Source organism: Perognathus longimembris, chromosome 15 (assembly GCF_023159225.1).
Source record: "Perognathus longimembris pacificus isolate PPM17 chromosome 15, ASM2315922v1, whole genome shotgun sequence".
NCBI lineage: Eukaryota > Metazoa > Chordata > Mammalia > Rodentia > Heteromyidae > Perognathus > Perognathus longimembris.
In genome coordinates, this window is record NC_063175.1 from 46277279 (window position 1) to 46298815 (window position 21537).

The following is a 21537-nucleotide window of genomic DNA, read 5'->3' on the forward strand; positions in this document are numbered from 1 at the left end:
AGCAGAAGTGGTGAAGAGGAGAGATTAGGATCTGTTCAAAGCCTGCCTGTGATACCTGAAGCCACCCAGTAGCCGCCCCCCTTAAAGGATCCACCCCTCTCAGTAGTGTCCCGTGCCACCAAGCCCTAAACACAAGGACCTGTGGGAGCCATTGCATATCAACATTTTAGCATAGCTCATTTACTTCTTAAATAAGTGCACTAGAACCAAAATAATACAGTTCTTTCCTAACAAAGCTATTATGATTCCCTTACTAATTGATGCTGATCAGCCCACTTTTTAGATCATATCTTGTTTCATGATCAAATAATTGTCTTTTGGGCTCATTTTTTGTGTGTGTGTAATTTTCCAACTCTTTAGAAGAAATACCCACTTTACATGTGACACTTAATGCATAGGGTATTATGTTTGTAGTTTATAGTTTCAGATAAACACATTTTTTCTTGCCTTTGTACACTTGTCCAATTCTCTCTGCTTCACTTTGCTTTTTTTCTTTTTACTATGTTGAGCATTAGGAAATTATAAAGCATATAAAAATATGGTCAGTTAAGTTTGAAAGGGAAATGAAAAGAACCCATATTTATTGAGAAAATATTACGTAGGCATTTCTTGTGTTTTATTTAGTCTTCCCATATCTTTACAAATTAAACAGAATTATATCATTTTATATGTGAGGATGCCAAGACCTAGAAAAATAAATGATCTGACTTGTCTCACAGTGAGTCATTTCTGGCACCAGATTTCTAAGTCAGGTTTGGCTTGTTCCAGGGACTATGTTCTTTTATGTAGTGCTGCCTCCCAGTCACACTAATGACATAATTTGTCAGGAAAGAAAAACCTGTGGTAACACAGATTTGATAAGCAAAGGAAAATGTTTGCAGGGAGGTAGTCATTAGTGTGACATGTGTCTTTCATGACTCTCCCTCGCGCTGGCAAAGACCTATTAATAACTGCTTCAACTTGGGCACTGGTCCTCATGTCTATAATCCTAGTAACCCACGAGGCTTAGATCTCAGGATTGTGGGTTGAAGCCAGCTTAGTCAAGAAAGTCCCAGGACCAGCACACATACATAAAAGAGGTCCTATTTTATACTCTAGAGGTGAGGATAAAGAAGAACTATGACTTCTTTCCTAAAGGGAAGATATTAGGAAAATAATTTTTGTTAGTTTAAGTATTAGCATAACTTGATGTGTGTTTGTATGTGCTATACACATATATATGTCATAATAGTAGTTATAAAATTAATATTGGAGGAATTTAGCATTTAGGAGAATATTACAGTAAGCTTTGCGAATTCATATTAATCAGGTAGTTAAACTAAAGGAGAACTTTAAAAAGTCTTTTTCCTCTTAATATGAATTTAGTTCTACCAGTTCTCTGTTGGAAATCAGCGCGAAGGAAGGCTTTTATGCCATGGACATTATCCGGAAATACTTGTTGTGGATGCTACCAGCCTCGAGGTGTTGTACTCCTTAGTCTCAAAGATATCACCTGACTGGATTAGCTCCATGAGTATTATTCGATCCCACCGGACCCAAGGTCAGTGTGTATTGCCCTTTAGGAACTTCAGCACCATGACTTCCCGTTTAATTTACTGTGATGTTATATAATTGGTCAAAGTTAATACTTCTAATTTATTCTTATATTCAAGAAATAATAGTGCTAACAATTTATGGTCTGGCTCCACTTTCATAAAGGAGTCTTTGAATTAAGATTTATTTATTTGTTTAATGCATTGAGCAAACAGCTTATGTGGGTGATTTTCTGAAGTGAGGAAACATGTTGTAACCTTTGGAGGTGTGGTGAGAGAATCTATAGGTGAAGCTATGGAGTCTAAAGCTATGGAGTCTGCTTTTGTCATTTGTTAAGCAGAACAGTAGTGTGTGTTTCTTATGAAGAAAATAAAAAGGGAGGAGAGTAATTTAATGGAAGTTTCTGTTAAATGTCTGGCATATACTCACAATAAGTATTACTACTTTTTCTTTCATTTCTATTGGAACCTTTTAATAAAAACCATGAGAGCAAATGTAAACTTATCTAGGGAAAGAGCAGTAATTAATGTTGAATGTGTATTCCTATATGCCTTTGGAAGGGCACACTTCTTCCTCCCAAATGGCTTTATGGTTATGTGGTTTTCTGTAAAGGTTGATGGGTAACTAGCTACCATCACCACTACCACCATCACTACTAACTACCACCTTTAGGCAGCATGCTAAGCAGTTATAGGATCTGTTTTCACAAGACCCTGTAGGGTAGGTACTGTTGGTATTATAGATATGAAGGGACTGATAAGGTTTATCATAGTGTTGTCATGGTGTTTTCTTTGCCTTAAAACAGAGTAAACTGACTGATGGTCAGTAAGACATTAGAGTCAAAGTTGTGAAGTTTTTGAAAAACAAGTTCTTATAAGTAATTTTAGAACATTTGAAGTCTAATGCTGTTTTGCTCTTGTGTGCAATCCTAGCTACTCAAGAGGCTGAGATCTGAGTATTGCAATTTGAAGCTAGCCCAGGCAGGAAAGTCCATGAGATGCTTACTTCTCATTAATCACCAAAGAGCCAAAAGTGGAGCTGTGACTCAAGTGATAGAATATCAGCTTTGATTGAAAAAGCTGAGGCAGAGAAGTGCAGTGTCCTGAGTTCCTGCCCCAATATTGGCATTGAAAAAAAAAAAAAGAACATTTGAAATTAACAGGAAATTTATTAAGTAGATATTGAAAACACAAAAACAAATAGCCAGAAACAGTTTTATTTCCACTCCAAATTATTGATGTTCCTTAATGGCCAGTGTTTCAAAATCTGCTAATTGTTTTTCTGCTCATTTTAAAACATACTGTTGCTTAATTTTGTTGGAGGAGGTCACCTTAGTCTTCACAAAGAAAGAGTACTCTTGTATTTGTAACGTGGCCCCCTGTCCCTTCTTGGTTTAGAGGACACTGTGGTGGCGCTCTCTGTGACAGGCATCTTGAAGGTGTGGATCGTTACTTCTGAAATGAGTGGCATGCAGGTGAGACAAATGAGCCTGGGAATGAATTCCTGGTTGTTCTTTTTTTCCTTATGTCATCTCAGGTTTTAGCAATGATGAACTCCTTCCCTTTCATTTCTTAAAGGGGAAGGGACAGGAAAACCTCTTCCATCTCAGTAGTTTTATGGACGCAGTGTAAAGATCCCTAGTGTGCTGTCTGTTTGAGTGAATTTGTGTTTTCATTTTGGATGGAGACATCTGGTCTATCAAGGATAGGAAAAGGAAAACATAATACACAGAATACAAAGTAGGCATAAAAGAAGGTTGACTTTTCCACTGCTTTTGTTTAAATGTTAAAAGATAGTCACTTAAGGGAAGAGAATAAAACAAACCACCTACATTAAATTAATATTGTATCACTATAACAAAATGCCTGACAGGAACAACTTAAAGGAGAGAAAGGATTTATTTTGGTTCATAATTTCAGAGGTTTTAGTCCATAGTTGTTGACGCCCTCCAGTGAGGAAAAGTGTCATGGTGTTGGGAGTTTGTGGAGAAAGAGGCTGTTTATTTCATGGTTGGCAGGAAGCAGAGACTGAGGAAGGACTTGGAGATCAGACAAAACCTCCAAAGTCATACCCCTAGTGGCTACTTCCTGTGCAGGAGCCCCACCTCCTGAAGGTTCCAGATCCTTCCAAAATAGTGGCACCATCCACACTTAAGTCAGTAGGGAACATTTTATGTTCAAACCATGACATTACCCAAAATGTGCAGAAACCATTTTTAGTCTAATATCTCAGTTTTTTTTGGCTAGAATTCTTTGTCATGTTTTAAAGGAGGGAAGATGATTTCCTGATAACACAGATATTAATCCAGATTTAAATCTCAGGTAGCTGAAGCAAAGGCATTTGTGCTCAACTGTTTTGATGTATATTTTTGTTATTTTTCCTCCTATGGCTCTTACTAGAGGAGCTGATGTAATCATCATACAAGTGTGCTTTTATTTCATGTTGTGTCTTTATCATTGTGTAATAATTTTATCTGAGAAGCTATTCTTGAAGTTTTACAAATCTCTCTTTTTTTCAGGACACTGAGCCAATATTTGAGGAAGAATCCAAACCAATTTATTGTCAGAATTGCCAAAGCATCTCTTTTTGTGCATTCACACAAAGGTCACTTTTGGTTGTGTGCTCCAAATATTGGAGGGTAAGATGCCTGACTATATAAGTAAGAAGTTGTGTTTTTATCCTTCAAGATACTCACCTGTCAGACTTCCAAATATAATCATAAGGATGTGCTTGGGGCAAGTACTCAAGCCTGGTTTTGAGATGTCTTGAAGAGTTCGGGACTTAGCTGCATTTACAGCCATCCGTTTTGGGCTCATGGAATAATTTAGTCACTATATTTTATTGATCTTTAGTTCTATTTTTTGTTGCTGCTTTAGTTTTTTTGTACAATATCAGTACTGGTAGTGAATATCTGCAGGCTCAACATTTCTTTGTAGGGTATTATTAATTCCAATTGACATTTTATTTTCCTGGCTTCTTAGAATTGGGAATGTCTTTTGTGTCACTTAAGAGCTACTGATATCCACAGTGTCTTCTCTTTAACGTGTCTTTAATGGAAAAATAGCTGGCATGTTTTGAGTACCTGTTCTCCCATTGCTTTCAACTTCTGTGTATTGTATTTTTTTTTCAATTCTCACAACTCTCTCAGAGTTGGTGTACTAATTACTTAATCCTATATAAAAATTTCACTGAAACTTCACATGGGAATGCAACATATATTTTGTGGATCAGGACTTTAGGTCTTCTTAACTTAGCACCTGTGAGTTGTTTTAACTTCCATAGATTTATAATTTAATAGATAGTAGGACTAGAGATAGGTCTCCATTATTTGTTCTTAAAATGTCTTGGGCTATTATTGCATGGATAGCATTACATACTAATAAATGCAGTAACAAATTATAGTAAATTCATCTAGGACTTCTTAATTTTAAGACTTTTTTTATAAACAGTTTCATTTTTTTCTCAAAAGAAAAATAAAAACTCTGTAATGAAGAATTCTCATTCCTCCTGGGCAAAATTTCCAGCAATTTAGAATGTTCTTACATTAAATATTGAAAATGCTAGAAAGAACAATTCTGCTAGGAATTCTAAAACGTAGAGTTTTTAGACTTACCTCTGTCACTGACAGGGCATGTAACATTTTGTAAGTGATGCAGCCCTTATCTGTATCAGTTTCTTATTTATACAGTCTAGCCTACAGATCACCTGTAGTGATTCTAAGGTGAGATGATGTGATGATTATAGAGATACTTTATAAACCTTGATTTGCCTTATGCTTGAGGTCAGTAGCTTTAGTTGCTGGTGCAATTATGGAAACATTTCCTTTTACATGTAAAAAATATTAGCTAGCCAGGTCCCTATGGCTCTTGCCTATAATCCTAGCTGTTCAGGTGGCTGGAATCTGAGAAGGCTGAAAACAGAATTTCCTTTGGAAGCCAGCCCGGGAAGACAATCAAGAGACCTTTATCTTCAAGTAACCAGCGAAAAGCCAAAGGTGAAGCTGTGGCTCAAGTGGTAGGGTATCAGCCCTGCCTGAGCTTGCAAGGCTTAGGGTTCAAACTCCAGTACTGGAACCCCCTAAAAAGCATTAACTAGTAACATAAAATCTATTAAGTACCTTTTCTTTTTTTGTTAGTCGTGGGGCTTAAATTCAGGGCTTGGGTGCTGTCCCTGAGCTCCTTTTTCCTCAAGGCTAGTGTGCTACCACTTTGAACCACAGTGCCGCTTTTGATTTTCTGGTGGTTAATTGGAAATAAGTCTCTCTGGACTTTGCTGCTGGGGATGAATTTGAACCATGATCCTCATATCTCATCCTCCTGAATAGTAGGATTATAGGTGTGAGCCATCAGTGCCCGGCCCAAGTACCAGGTTTTTAACAAAGGGCCTTGGTGCTTATTTGGATTTTACTCGGCTGGTGCTCTATCATTTGAGCTGTATCTCCAGTCTAAATTTTTGCTGATTAATTGGAGATATAAATCTCACAGACTTTTCTTCCTGGTCTGGCATGAACCATGATCTTCCAGATCACAGTCTCCTGAACAGTTTCGATTATAGGTGCGAGTTACCAGTGTCCAGCATGCCTAAGTTTGGTAAATTATTTTCAGAACTTTGTTAGTTAAAAATATTGCAGTGTCACATAACCCATTTAGTAGCTGGTGAAATTCTTATTTCTTATAGGTATTTGATGCTGGAGACTATTCCCTGTTGTGTTCAGGTCCCAGTGAAAATGGGCAGACTTGGACTGGAGGGGACTTTGTGTCAGCTGATAAAGTAATCATTTGGACTGAAAATGGGCAAAGCTATATTTACAAACTTCCTGCCAGGTATGCAGTGGGTCAAAAGTTAGGATTTTAATTTAAGAAAAAAAAAAAGGATTCAGAACTTAGGGTACAAATCTGAAGATGTGATATATGGTATATATAAAACTTTAAGCGAAACATTTCAGCATGTCTTAAGGTAGGTTTCTATCCCAATTTACCTCAGATTAAAAAAATGAGATGGACTCTTACTTGAAGGACACTGTTTGTAAAAAATTGTTTTGTTTAGGGGCTGGGGATATAGCCTAGTGGCAAGAGTGCCTGCCTCGGATACACGAGGCCCTAGGTTCGATTCCCCAGCACCACATATACAGAAAACGGCCAGAAGCGGCGCTATGGCTCAAGTGGCAGAGTGCTAGCCTTGAGCGGGAAGAAGCCAGGGACAGTGCTCAGGCCCTGAGTCCAAGGCCCAGGACTGGCCAAAAAAAAAAAAAAAAAAAAAAAAAAATTGTTTTGTTTAATGCCAATACTAATGAAAATCATTGAGAAAAAACCCTCATCATCATATGGACTACTAAGATATTTATTGCCGGTATTTTAAATGGATTTTATGTTTTTCTCATTTTCAGTTGCCTTCCAGCTAGTGATTCATTCCGCAGTGATGTGGGAAAAGCAGTTGAAAATTTAATTCCTCCTGTACAACATAGCCTCTTGGATAGAAAAGATAAAGAGGTAAAACTCTTCAGGTATCATTTATAATTGATAGTTATATTAAATTTTTGTCACAGATATACTTCTTGGTCTCTTTTGGTCACTAATTATTTGAAAGATTCAGTAAAATTCAAGACACTTAGATGTTGTTAAGAATGTTTATTTGGTCAGTTATAAGCACATTTAAAATTTTGGAATTTACAGGCTGGGAAAGTGGCTTAGTGGTAGAGTGCTTGCCTAGCATGCACAAAGCCCTAGGTTCGATTCCTCACTCAGCACTATATAAACAGAAAAAGCCAGAAGTGGTGCTATGGCTCAAGTGGTAGAGTGCTAAGCCTTGAGCAAAAAGAAGCCAGGGACAGAGCTCAGGCCCTGAGTCCAAGCCCCAAGACTGGCAAAAAAAAAAAAAAAAAAAAAAAAGAAAAACCCAAAATTTTGGAATTTGCATTTATTTTTACAATTTAAGTGATCTTAGCTGATTACATGTTGGAATTGACTTTCTAATAAAATCATACTGACAATGTAAGTTTACCTTAAATAAACAAGTCTATTATTGTTTTTCAGGCTAACATATTTTAATTGTCTAGAATTTGTGTATTTATACTCTGAAGTTTAATTTTGAGATCCACTAGTGTTTAATATTTATAAATAAGTCTAAAGACAGATTTTGAGCAGAAAAAATTTGTTTCAAAAGTGAAAGTATACACAAGAACCTGATGAATATTTTTTGTTTCTAAGTAGTCCATAGCTAACATATCAGGTTAGGCTCAGTTAAATATGTAAATGTGATGTTATACTAAAAGTTGAAAATTATGCTCATTCTCCTCTAGTTGTACAGGCTTAGTACTGTGATTTTGCTGCTATTCCAAGTTACTAACCAAGAGTGACAAAAAATATAGGATTAGGGAATTTTTTTTTTTATTGTCTCCATGGAGACTTTTCTTTTGTACATGTCTGGGAGTTTATTTTTATTTTTTTTTTTTTTGGCCAGTCCTGGGCCTTGGACTCAGGGCCTGAGCACTGTCTCTGGCTTCTTTTTGCTCAAGGCTAGCACTCTGCCACTTGAGCCACAGCGCCACTTCTGGCCATTTTCTGTATATGTGGTGCTGGGGAATCGAACCCAGGGCCTCATGTATACGAGGCAAGCACTCTTGCCACTAGGCCATATCCCCAGCTCCTTTTGTACATGTCTGTACAGTGGGCAATCAAGCAAATTTCCTTGTGGCTCATAAGCAGTTTTTAAAAAAAAATTTGTATTGATAAGGTGATGTACAGAGGAGTCGTAACCAGTTTTTTTATAAAACATAAAAATAGTATGAATACTGATTTCCTTGAGGGCTTATGTTATACTACTGTTGACATGGATATTATGCCATAAAATTAAATTAAAATAGTGTTGAACAATCAAGCCAATCACTTTTTAAACTAGGGAGTGAAGCCAAGTGTTTAACATCATTATTTGAAAAAAGTTATTGTGTAAAATATTTTGATTTTTAAAATATAGCTAAAAATATTTAAATAATTTTTTGACAGTTGCTAATTTGTCCTCCTGTTACTCGGTTCTTCTATGGATGCAAGGAGTATTTTCATAAGCTATTAATTCAGGGTGATTCTTCTGGAAGGTTAAATATTTGGAACATATCAGACACTGCTGATAAACAGGAAGATGAAGAAGGTAATAGTGGATTTCCTAATATTCTTAACACCTGAAATCCTAACCATTGAATTACAAATTCACAATGTGCACATATTATTGTCTTCTAATAATTGTATTTGATGACAGTTGTCTTTGGTACGTTATTGAATTAACCGCTATTATTTTAATGTTTGAAGCTTATTAAACATGAGTAATTGTTTGTTTTTTCTTTTCAATACAAAACCAAACCTCTCTAGGGCTGAGAATGACAACTTCTATTAGTTTGCAAGAGGCATTTGATAAACTGAATCCTTGTCCTGCTGGAATTATAGATCAGCTAAGTGTGATTCCCAACAGTAACGAGCCTCTTAAAGTAACCGCAAGTGTGTACATCCCAGCACATGGCCGACTTGTTTGTGGCCGCGAAGATGGAAGCATAATTATTGTACCTGCCACACAGACAGCCATTGTACAACTACTGCAGGGAGAGCACATGCTTAGAAGAGGTATACCTAAGATCTGCTTTGAGAATTTTGTAATCCTGATATTGAAAATGTCTCTATTCTGTTTTTAAGAAATAAGATCAATCAGGATAGTTCTTAGTGTGCTATGTATATCATAGAGTTTAAGGTGCACGTAATTAAATATTAAATGTCTAATTTTGTAACAAATGCTATATGATCACTAAACAAAGAAGTATTCAATTTTATCTCAACATAAGTCAACAGACTTATTGATTATTATTCTGTTGCTTAGTAAATAACTATTAGCAATATCGATAATCTTCTAGAACAGTTCTGTCCAATAGAAATCTAATATAAACCATGTATGTAATTTTCTAACAGCCTGTTTCATACAGTGAAACAGGTAAGATTAACTGTAGTACTACGTACAATGTATCCTAGATAACAAAACTGTTTTTCTTTAGTTTTATAATTGATATGAAGATTATTAGTGATATGTTAAAAATATTGAGTTATTTCTTTAAAAATCTCATTACTGCTTCACATGGAATCAGGATTAGTCCCACAGTAGCTACTGCAACTGTTTTAGAAGATAAAATTGGGCCAAGCTCTTTTGGCTCATGTTTGTAATCTATTCAGAAGGCTGAAATCTGAGGATACTAGTTCAAAGTCAGCCTGAGCAGACAAATGTGAGTGTGGCTTAAGTGGTAGAACCACTACTCTTGAGGGGAAAAAGCTAAGCAAGAGTGTGAAGTCCTGGGTTCAAGCCTCACTACTAGCACACACACACACACATACACACACACATACACACACACACACACAGGTAAAATTGGAAGCTGCTTCTGTGGTAAAAATTTAGTTCTTCTGGCATTTCATGTTTACTTTTACTTGTTGAATCTTTGTAAGACCTTACTTTTCCCATTTTTAAATCCCAAACCTCATTCACAGGTTGGCCACCTCACAGAACACTTCGTGGTCATCGGAACAAAGTCACATGTTTGCTATATCCTCATCAGGTCTCAGCTCGCTATGATCAAAGATACTTGATCTCTGGAGGTGTGGATTTTTCCGTCATAATCTGGGACATATTTTCTGGAGAAATGAAACATATCTTCTGTGTTCATGGTGGCGAGATTACTCAACTTCTGGTTCCACCTGAAAACTGTAGTGTAAGTTGCTATCTCCAAATGAATATTCCACTTGGATAACTAGAGGGCATTGTGTTGCCATCAGGCATATAAATGCAATCTTAAGTAATTTACAGAAAGTATGAAAGGACAATGAACAACACTCTTTCCATGTTACAACTAAGATGATAACATTTAGACAAAGTTAGGGGCATTTACTAAGGGCACCTAAAAGTAGAAGATGAGCAAAGTGTTTTTATTTTCTCTTAATATTAGTTCATAAATTACATAGCACATCTCTGAGGGTAGTTTAGAAATATTTATAAAATGAAATGTTGAATTTTTGGTTTAAAATATTGTAAAGATAATCTAAAGATAATTTTGGGTACATCTGAGCTAAATTACAATGAATGTATACTTCCATAGAAGCTAAATGTATTTGTCCTTATCAGAAGAGTTCATTTAAATAAACGTTATTGTAACAAGGGAAAAGGAGAAGTTGTAAAGCAGAGAAATGCTAGTTGTTTTCAACATTCTTTAAATTGTTAGAATGTACAGGCTGGTGATTCTCCTTTCATAATTTATAGTTAAATTTTACATTTTCTAAAAAATAGCCAAGAAAAAAAATTAAGCAAAATAATTCATAGAAATGTTGAGTAGGTGGTTGAGAAGAATAAATTCCTATCTGCTAGGCAGCCTAGATGCCAACTGGGAGATGAGCTCTAAAGAGACTGTTCTTTCTTTTCTAAATCTAAACACCTGTCTCAAGAGACTTTTAATACTTACTTAACTACTGTTTTTATGTTTCTTTGTTATCCATTCTTTCTCTACTTTTTCAACTTTGACCTATTGTATTATATTTTTACCTTAAAATCTTTTCAAATTTCTATTGATTAGCATTGTTTTAATACCAGACTCACAGATAGTATATTTTTTTAATGAGCTATTTCTCTTTTTATTAATGGGCATTTTAATTGTTAAAAAATTGGCATATTCATACATAATGAATATTACCCAACTAAAATGCCATTGAATTGAATAGATTTTACTTTTTTAATTTTTTATGTTGAAGGTTTTTTAAAGGCATCTTGTTTAATATTGTTTTCCAAAGTAGTAAGTCTTAAGAAAATTGTTTTGAAATTGAGTCTTGACCTATTGAATGATCTAGTTAGCTGATATTTAACTATTTACTTAATATATAAATTATGCAGTGTAAGTATAAAATAGAGCTGATACGTTTTGCCATTGCGAATTGAGTTGATTGCTTTTAAATGAGTGTTCTTGGCCTTATATGTTATTACTCAGATATGATAGTTCTTATACAATTTTAATTAGATTCAAAGTTAAAGAACTAGTTCATTAAGTTTAAATTATTAAATTAGATTTTCCACTTTAAATATTCATATAGGAGACTTTATTTAAATATTTAAGTTCATTTTTATTTTTTGTGATGTTCAGTATTAAACCCAGGGCCTTATATGTACTCAACAAGCACATTAGAACTGAGTTACATTCCCATAGAAGACTTTAGGAACGCCTTTATGAAAATAGGTTTGCTGAAATTTTAACAGCTTTATTCAATTTTCTTCCTCATTTGGATTATTTATTAGTGTCTTAAAATATTTTATAAATATTTAATGTTGCACATAGTATAAAATACAAAAAGTATTGGAGTTTATTAGGAAAAAGGATTTACCATTCTACCCTGTTTTGTAGCTCTGTGGTTGTAAAAGAAAAACATTTCATCCTTCAGAGTTTTTCTATATTATACTGCAGAACTATAAGTGTTAGCTTAATTTTACTCAATTAAGAGCTATTCAGCCCTTGTAATCCTCTCAGAAGAATATCCTCCTTTGGTCTCACTGTGCAAATGTTTACAGTCCTGTTTAATTAATCATGTCCGGGGTAATTTTTTGTCTTATTATCTACAGGATTTACTTGTAGATTTATAGGCCCATGGATCAAGTATATATATGTGGTATATATACACAATGGAATTCTGTACTTTCATCAGAAAGGATGACATTGCCCCATTCATAAGGAAATGGAAAGATTTGGAAAAAAATTATGTTAAGTGAAGTAAGCCATACCCAAAGAAGCCTAGGTTGCATGTTTCCCCTCATTTGTAATAGAAAGTCACTGTTTCTATTGCCTTTAGTAGTGCCTTTAGTAGAGAAGTCCCTCCAAGTCTCTGAAACAGGAGAGCAGTAACACCCTCTGTTTTATCTGCTTGCCAGCTTAATTTCCCTTCACCTGCTATTTATTTTTTCCTGTGCTAAAATAAACCCTTTTTATTTTCATGTACATGAGTGGTAAAAACAAAAACAAACAAACAAAAAAACCCTAGACTTTGGAAAAAATACTAAGAGAGGAAAATAATTTTAAAGTATCAGGAGTGTAGTATAAAATATTTTCCTTAGTAAACAAAATAGATGTGCTTGACAGGAATGAGAAGTCAGATGTTGAAAAATAACAAAAGGTGACCCCTAGAAAAATTCCTACTTAAAGAATTATAGCAGTATGGAGCTTTCCACATTTTCTCTTTTGATTTGGGTTTCAGTAGGCTACACCCTACAACTTTGTATGTTTGTGTAATTTGTACATTTACGTATATAAGTAATACAAGTGTTAAAAGTAAAGTAGAAGGTTAAGTGCCAAATTCCTAACCTGGTACCAAGTATGTATTTAATATTTCCCTCATTTAAAGATGATTAAATTATCTGAGCTATTTTTCTCTTTGAATTACTTAAAGCAGAAAATTTAGAAAGTGTTTTAAAATGAATTATTACCTATGTTATATTTCTGCATGTGACCATAAATAGAAGTTTTAAAATACATTAACATATATGTAGTGGCTGGTTTTCATTTAGAATTGTCATATAATCTCCTCAAACATCCAGAAGGTGGCAGCATGGATTTGTGAGAACAGAATGTCTAACCTAAACATTTCTATTCCCAGCGCCTAGAAACAAATATGATGGTGTGAATGGAATAAATGTGGTATTTTTGTGGTTAGTTTTTACAGCTAGTAAGAGCAATTACCAGATTAGGTTTTCTTTTTTTAATAAGTGTGCTTTATTTACTTTCATTCTGTCTTCTTCCTCCCTCAGACTCTGGCTCTTTCCCTCTTTCCATTAACATACATTAGTTGTACAAGGGGGAATTCCATTGTGACATTTCCACATATGTGTACAATGGTCCTGATTAGCTTCACTTGCTTTATTACTCTCTCTCACTCCAGCCACCCTTCTCTTTAAAACAATTTGAATGGGTTTCATTTTCTATGTCCATACATGCAATTAAACTACTTCAACCACATTCATCCTCAGTCGCCTTCTTCCTTAGCCTTTCCTGCTGTTACCTATCCTTGCAACAAATCCTTTTTTACTTTCCTGTCATTTATGTATTTTAGTGTGTATTAATTATACCGAGGAGTTTTGCCATGATATTTCAGACATTAATATGCTATATTTTGCTCGGAATAACCCTATTACTCTTTATTATACTCTGATTTTAGTAGTATGGAAATCTTTTGAGATTTTTTAATTTTCTAGACTTGTAAGTAGCTGTATGTAGAGTACATGTGGGTAGAGCTCTTTTGTTTAGAAAACATAAAAAAGATAGCAATAACATTTTTGTTGATCTACATTCTTTATAATGTTATGATTGCTAGTTTGTTTCTTTCTTTGATATATCTATATATTCTTTAGATATACTCTTTAATATAATCTATATATTCAAATTTTATGGCATACCTTGTCTCATGTAGGAAGTTGAAGAAAATCAGAACTATAGGCAACACTTGAATTAGAAGCCAACAAAATATTTTACAGAAATTTGTTTTTTAGGTGAAATAATGATAAAAACTTGTCTTTTTAAAAGTTATAAATGATAGATATTATTTCTAGAATCTCAAAGGCTGGTCAAGTCTAAGGTCAAGTCACCAGAACACTTATTCACTGGTTTCCTCTTTGCTTCCAAGATGATGACTTCTTACTATGATTTCATGTAGCAGGGATTCAAAACAGGAACGAATAGTGTTCCAAACTCTTCTATAAGGACAATAATCCCCTCAAATGGGGTGAAAACTTCATGACCTTATTATCTCCCAAAGACCTACTCCTTAATACTGTCAGTTTTGGTTTAAGTTCCAATGCATGCATTTTGGAAGGACACATTATATTCAAGCTTAAGCTCATGTCTACTTCATATATTTATTTTGAGTACTAAAATCTATGTGCCATATCTAGAAAAGTACCTTCCTTGTGTTAATCAGACATGAGCTATTATTGTATTTATATTTTTTTATAATTTAGTATTTACTAAAAATTGCCTTTGTAAAAAGCTAACAGGTAACAATTTTACTTATTCAATAAGTTTTTCTCTGATATATGTTTTCTTAATTTTATATTAAGTTCTCCATATTTATTTGCTATTTTCAAAGGAAGCAGTGGAAGAAGAATGGAAGTTCTAATAGCCTACTTTTTTGTTGTCTTTTATGTATACAGTGAATCAAGGAAGATATTAAAACTAGCCTCCAAAAGTCTGTTGATGAAAAATGTAATTATCCAATTATTTGGCTAGTCAGTATTTTTGGTTGGATCACTTGGTCTTATTTTACAAAATAGATATTAAGGAAACAATGAACAATGCTTTACCTTTTTTTTTTCTCTTTAAAAGGAAAGACATATTTTGGAAACTTGAAAATTAGATTTAGCTTTGTTGAAATCTGAAAATAAAATTAACATTTGAGAACCCTAGGCATTTCTTTTCCCTTCAGGTAGAATATTTAAAAGTGGTACATGATGCATCTTAGTGGCACATTTACGTTGCATAGGAGTTCTGGGAAGCAGAAGAAGTACAAGAAGTAATGATTAAGAGGCTAGTGGGATTGATTTATGAGCAAAAGAAGCTAGTCATTTATAGCTTGTCTACTGATGGGCATATTTAAAAGGAGAGACAATAGAGTGTTCATATACTTAGAAGATGTCCATGCAAAGGGAATATTTCTTAAGCAAATACCAAATTGCTTCTCAGTACACAAAAGAGAGTAATTAAGTTTAGAAAACAAATTATCAAAAGAAGAAAATAAAAATACATCTTATTTACAGGGGGAGCTGTTGGAAAGTAGAATCACGTCCCCAGAGAGCTGTTGGATGGGATAAACTAACTGTCTCTAATTTCTGTAATTCATGGCAGATGCTTAGGAACAGGTTACATAAGAGGTTTCTGGGAATGGTTTAAAATGAAGTCTTGTAAAATGTGTAAGGTCAGACTGGATGACCTGGGTGGTATATTCTGACTCTATCAGCTTCTCTGATAGCTTGTGGCATTCTGCTCTTCAGCACTAATGTACTAGGAAGATAGTTACTGGCAAATTCAATGAGCCTTTATTTAGTTTCAGATTAGAATTCTTTGATAACTGAAAATTTGCCTTAGAACATCATTGTTTTGCCCCAGTATGCTTCTATTTCTCTGTGCCCCAGTTATTTTCATTAAAAATGTATGTTTTTTCTGGGTTAAATATTCTGTTGCTTACATCTTGCCTTTACATTTAATTAGCATTTAATGCATTACTATATAGTGCTTATAGGACATAATTTGATGTTTTTAAAAATTCTTATTGTTATTATAAATATGATGTACAAAATGAAACCAGCAAAAGGGAAAGAATCCTGATTTTCATTTACTGAGGTTCATTTCAATAAACATTATTTTGTATGATCAGATGCACATAGACATTGCACTTTGTGTTCTTCCCCTTAGAATATCCTCGTTTGGTCTCACTGTATGTGAATGCCTAGATGTGAATGTTGTTCACCTTTAAAGTACGGGTGAAATTGGTACGATACTCATTCTGTGCTATACAGATTGTCTGTAACAATAAAATCTTAAATGGAATTTAGTACTAACCACTTTCAGTCAGCTAATAGTAGTGGTTGGTGACGTAAAAATTGTGAGACACTAAATTGAGATATGGTGAGGAAATTATTAGGTTTAAAAATTTTCTTGGTTCTTTTTCATTCTCTCTCTCTCTCTGTGTGTGTGTGTGTGTGTGTGTGTGTGTGTGTGTGTGTGTGTGTTTATGTCCTTGTCTGGACTAGCTTAGCTTTTTCACTCAAAGTTGGTGCTCTACCATTTGAGCCATGCCTCCATTTCTGACATTTTCTTGGCTAATTGGAGAGAAGAGTCTCTTGAATTTGTCTGGGTGGCATTAGCCTCACACCTCATTCCTCAGATTCCAGTCCCCTGAGTAGCTAGGACCATAGGAGTGAGCCATTGGCCCCAATAAGTAATATTTTTAATCATTTTTATTTTATCTTTCTTTTTTATACTTTTTAAAATTATCTTTAGGTAATTATATAAAAGAGTTGCCATTTAACAAAGCAGTTTATAAATACAGTTCATCTTGATCAATGTCATCCTTTTAAACATTCTCACCCATCCCTCCAAGTCTACCTTTCCCTTATTTTTCTTCGTTTTGTAGGATACACATTGAGTTTCTGACTGCATTCTATCTCCTTCTTCTCTTCATTTTTCTACTGCCTCCCCTCTTGACCCCAACCCACCCCTTTCAAGTATCTGTTCAATGATGTTTATTTTGTTGGCTGTTAGCCTTTCTAAGAATTTACACTATTTCAATTCTTCCTTGAATCCATCCTATTTTAGTTAGTACATTTGTATACACTTGCATAGCACCAAAAGTACTTACTTGATTCTAGCTTCCACATATGGGAGAAAACACCTAATTTGTCTCTTTGTGACTTACTTGACGTAAGTTTTTTTCCCCAGGGTGTGTGTGTGTGTGTGTGTGTGTGTGTGTGTGTGTGTGTGTGTGTGTGTGTGTGTGTGTGTGTGTCTGTGTGTCTGTGTCTGTGTGTCTGTCTGTCTGTCTATGACAGTACTGGAGTTTTATCTTGGCCTCATGCTTGGTAGACTAGTGCTTTACCACAGAGTTATTACTTCAACCTCTTTTATAATTTTTATTATTTTATTTTATTTTTTCACTCTTGTCTCTACCTGTAGCACCTCTTTTTTAATTGTAAAAAATGGGAACTTTGTAGCCAGGTGCTGGTAGCTTGCACCTATTATCCAAGTTACTTAGGAGGCCTAGAACTGAGGATTTAGCCTGAAAGCCAACCCTGGACAATAAACCTTGACGTACATATTTCCAAATAATCAGCAAAAAGCTCTCAGTAGAGGCTTGTCTGGTAGAGTACCAGCTGTGAATGAAAAAACTGAGAGAGAATACATTCCTGAAATCCCAGCTACTTGGGAGACTGAGACTAGACGATTGCTGATTAAAGCTAGTACAGGCAGAAAAGTCTGTAAGACTCCGTCTCTAGCCAAAAAGTCAAGATGGAGAGATGGGCCAAGTGGTAAAGCTCCAACTGTGAGAGAGTAAGCCAAGTAAGTATCACTCTTCTGAGTTCAAGTTCAGTATCAGACCCCGAAAGAAGAAAATTACTAGATTGATGGAAAGTGATGCCTTCACTTGTTTTACACACCGGATGTGAACATATTTCCACAGGGAGGATAGCAGTGCTGCTTTCACCTGTGTACTTTCTGATAAAATGTTCCCTTAAGGGGGGCTAGGAATATGGCCTAATGGCAAGAGTGCTTGCCTCCTCTACATGAAGCCCTGAGTTCGGTTCCCCAGCACCACATATACAGAAAACAGCCAGAAGTGGTCCTGTGACTCAGGTGGTAGAGTGCTAGCCTTGAGCGGGAAGAAGCCAGGGACAGTGCTCAGGCCCTGAGTCCAACGCCCAGGACTGCCCCCCCAAAAAAAAGTTCCCTTAAAAGATTTCCAGATTATATTGTATAGTTGGTTTTTCTTTTAAATTTTGTTGTGCTAAGGATTGAACCCGGAAGCTTCTTCATGCTATGTATGCAAATCTAGTACCTCAGTACAGCTCCAGTTTTTTCTTTATCTTTTTTGAGACATGATATTGCTTTGTAGCCCAAACTTGGCAACATTCTCTTGCCTCAGTTTCTGTTGTGTAGTTTGTGACCTAGCCATCCAAAGTGGGCAGAGAAAACAGTGATGAGGATTTATATTGTACCTTGCAGTATTGGCTAATCTAACATTACAAACATTAGAGAGAGATTTGAGAAAATTTTAATTTATCTCAACTTTGTTTATTTAAACTTTGAAACCTTATTTTAGATTGGTTGTGCCTGTTTTAGACTATACATGATATATTGATACAGAAGCACATGTATGTACCTTATATAATCAACCAGGGTAGGGATGGGTCTGGAGGTTGGGAAGGAACAATGCAAAGGGGTGACATTGACCAAGAAGCATTGTTCTCATGACCTGATTTATGGGATTATAACCCCTTTATATGATTACTTAGTAATATATTTTTAAAAATACAAGATGTGCTTTCTGATAGAGGCATAAGATTCCATTGTGTATATGTACCACATTTTCCCGATCCACTCATCTACTGAGGAGCATCTGGGTTGGTTCCATATTTTTGCAATGACAAATAGTGCTACAATGAACATAATTGTGCTGGTGGCTTTAGTGTGGTCTGGCTTCTAATCTTTTGGGTAGATGTCCAAAAGTGGGGCTGCTGGGTCATAGGAGAGCTCTATGTTTAGCCATCTGAGGAACCTCCACACTGCTTTCTAGAGTGGTTGAACAAGTTTACATTCCCACCAACAGTGTAGTAGGGTTCCCTTTTGGCCACATCCCCTCCAGCATTTGTTGTTATTAGTTTTCCTGATAAGGGACATTCTTACTGAGGTGAGGTGGAATCTCAGTGTTGTTTTGATTTGCATTTCTTTTATTGCCAGTGATGTAGAGCACTTCTTCATGTGTCCCTTGGCCATCCTCATTTCCTCTTCAGAGAAGTCTCTTTTTAGGTCTTTAGCCCATTTGTTGAGGCAGCAGTTATTTCTTTGAGGATTTTTTTTTCGGAGGAATTTAATTTTTTGAGTTCTACATATATTTTAGGTATGAAGCCTTTGTCCATTGTATGGCCGGTAAAGATCTCCCAATCTGTGGGCTTTCTGTTTATCTTGCAAGCTATGTCCTTTGCTATGCAGAAGCTCTGCAGTTTGATGCAGTCCCATTTGTCCAACCCTTCTTTGATTTCTTGCGTTTCTGGGTCTTTATTAGGGAAGTTTCATGTTTCATCCTGTGCCAAGGAGCCCAAGTGTTTCTCCTATTCCTTCTTGTAGTATTTTCAGGGTATCTGATTTTACTTCGAGGTCTTTGATCCATTTGGAATTGATTTTAGTACAGGGTGATATATAAGGATCTAGTTTTAGTTTGTTACAAGTGTTGAACCAGTTTTTCCAGCATCATTTGTTGAAGAGGCTGTCTTTCTTCCATCCTATTTCTTTAGCTCCTTTATCAAAGATTAAGTAACCATAGTTCTGCGGGTTCATTTCTGGGTCTCCAGTTCTGCCCCATTCATAAGGAAATGGGAGGACTTGGAAAAAATCATACTAAATGAAGTGAGCCAGACCCAAAGAAACATGGACTCTATGGTTTCCCTCATAGGGAATAAATAGTACATGTTTAGGTTAGTCATAGCAGAAGATCACAAGGGCCCAATAGTTGTGCCCTATGAACACATGATGAGGCTAAGCAAAATGAACTCCACGGTATGGAAACAAGTGGCATATCATTGTTGTAATTAGTTTCAACATGCCATGTGAAACTGTACCCTTTTTTTCCCCCTTGTATTCCCTTCCTGTGGCTTTTACCCATGCTATCACTGTATCTGATCTTAGTACCTTGGATACTGTATATACATGTATTAGAACTAGGGAAGGGAAAGGGAATACCAAACCGAGAGACAAAGTATTAAAAAAAAACCATTCCCAAAGCAATACTTACAAAACTATTTTGTGTAAACCAATTGTATAACTCATGGAGGGGCAGGGAGAAGGAGAGGAGGAGGGGGAGGCAGGGGAAAAATGAGGGAGGAGGTAATAAGTTGAACAAGAAATGTACTCACTGCCTTACATATGAAACTATAGCCCCTCTGTACTTCACTTTAACAATAAAGAAAAAATACAAGATGTATTTGCACAAATGCACATACATGCAATATATGTATACAAATCTTATGTATGTGCATATATTACATTCCAAAATTATTTAGTGAATAGGTGTGCAATCAAAAGAGTTTAGGATATACATGCTTTTAAAATAACTTTAAAGATATGAATTAACCTTTTTTTACTTGTTTTTATCATTTACAAATTTTATATGTTTTATATACTATATTGTTGTACTGCCATTAGTGTTAAATCATCTTTAGGTGACTTTTTCAGCTGAAATGGAAAAATATGAAGTGGAATGGAATTAATCAAATTATTCAATTAGTCATTGTAGGTGAAGTAGCTGTTTAGTAACTTCGATCTCATGAATTTAATAAGGGATTAATTCAGCTTGTGAGGAAGCTGAACCTGAATCATGAAGAAATAGGAGTTATAAAGTATTCTTTAAGATATCCTTCTTCAGTAGTTTTGATGACAGATAAGAGAAAATCAAGTTAATTGTGTTTTCACAAGTCTTTTAAATATTTTCATTTAAGAGATAGCTGAGCATTATTTATTACTCTTTATTGTTAGAGTTAAACATAAAGTCAAAGCTGTGCTTGAATGGTTCTTTTCCTTTAAATAGGGTAGACATTTGCTGTGTTTATACCATTTTGTTTTCACGTAGGCTGCAGGGGTAACCATCAACTCAATGCTAATTAGTGGAATCAAAATTAATGAGGTTTTACTGTATAGGCCATTTTCACTATAGTCCAGTTTTCGTTATATGAGTTGGACTAGCATTTTCTTGAAAGAAGAAAAATTAGACTTATTTTAATCCATAAATAAAAAGCAGAAAGCCATCTTTTCTTGTGAGTTAAGTACCTCTAATAACTATGCTTTCTTGGGCTTAGTAATATTGATTCTTTTTTGTTTTCATTCTTGATTATTTTGGCTATTTCAAGACTGTTTCTTATTACAGTAAAGCTAAACTTAACTCTTTAGATACTTTTTATTCTTGAAATAGTATATGATTTTTATAAGATTTTATAAATGTGGTTAGACCGTATTCCTTTCCAGATTCATCCTTCTTGCATCATGAGAAATAATACTGCTTTTGAAAACATATTTAGGTAAACATGTTTAACGTTTGTTTAAATGTATTAATAAAATGCATCTCATGGAAATGAAAAGCTAGAATTTTTAAATCTCTTTTTTTATTAATCTTTGAAAATTACATCCCATAGTCTACTTTTCAAAGACAATCCTATTGTTACTGTTTTATGTGTCCTTTATTTTTG

The 21537-nt window shown here is 35.0% G+C and overlaps 1 protein-coding gene across 5 annotated transcripts in view; it reads left to right on the top strand.

The window, feature by feature from the left end:
- Wdr7 (WD repeat domain 7) overlaps nt 1–21537 on the top strand; it is a 252259-nt gene that overhangs the window by 11859 nt on the left and 218863 nt on the right. For all 5 annotated transcript variants that reach the window (XM_048363808.1, XM_048363805.1, XM_048363804.1 and 2 more), the window contains 8 exons: nt 1366–1540; nt 2931–3007; nt 4052–4171; nt 6211–6356; nt 6920–7022; nt 8535–8676; nt 8895–9143; nt 10053–10273. In XM_048363808.1, coding sequence (XP_048219765.1) covers nt 1366–1540; nt 2931–3007; nt 4052–4171; nt 6211–6356; nt 6920–7022; nt 8535–8676; nt 8895–9143; nt 10053–10273 — 1233 coding nt within the window. The remainder of the gene's footprint in view (nt 1–1365; nt 1541–2930; nt 3008–4051; nt 4172–6210; nt 6357–6919; nt 7023–8534; nt 8677–8894; nt 9144–10052; nt 10274–21537) is intronic.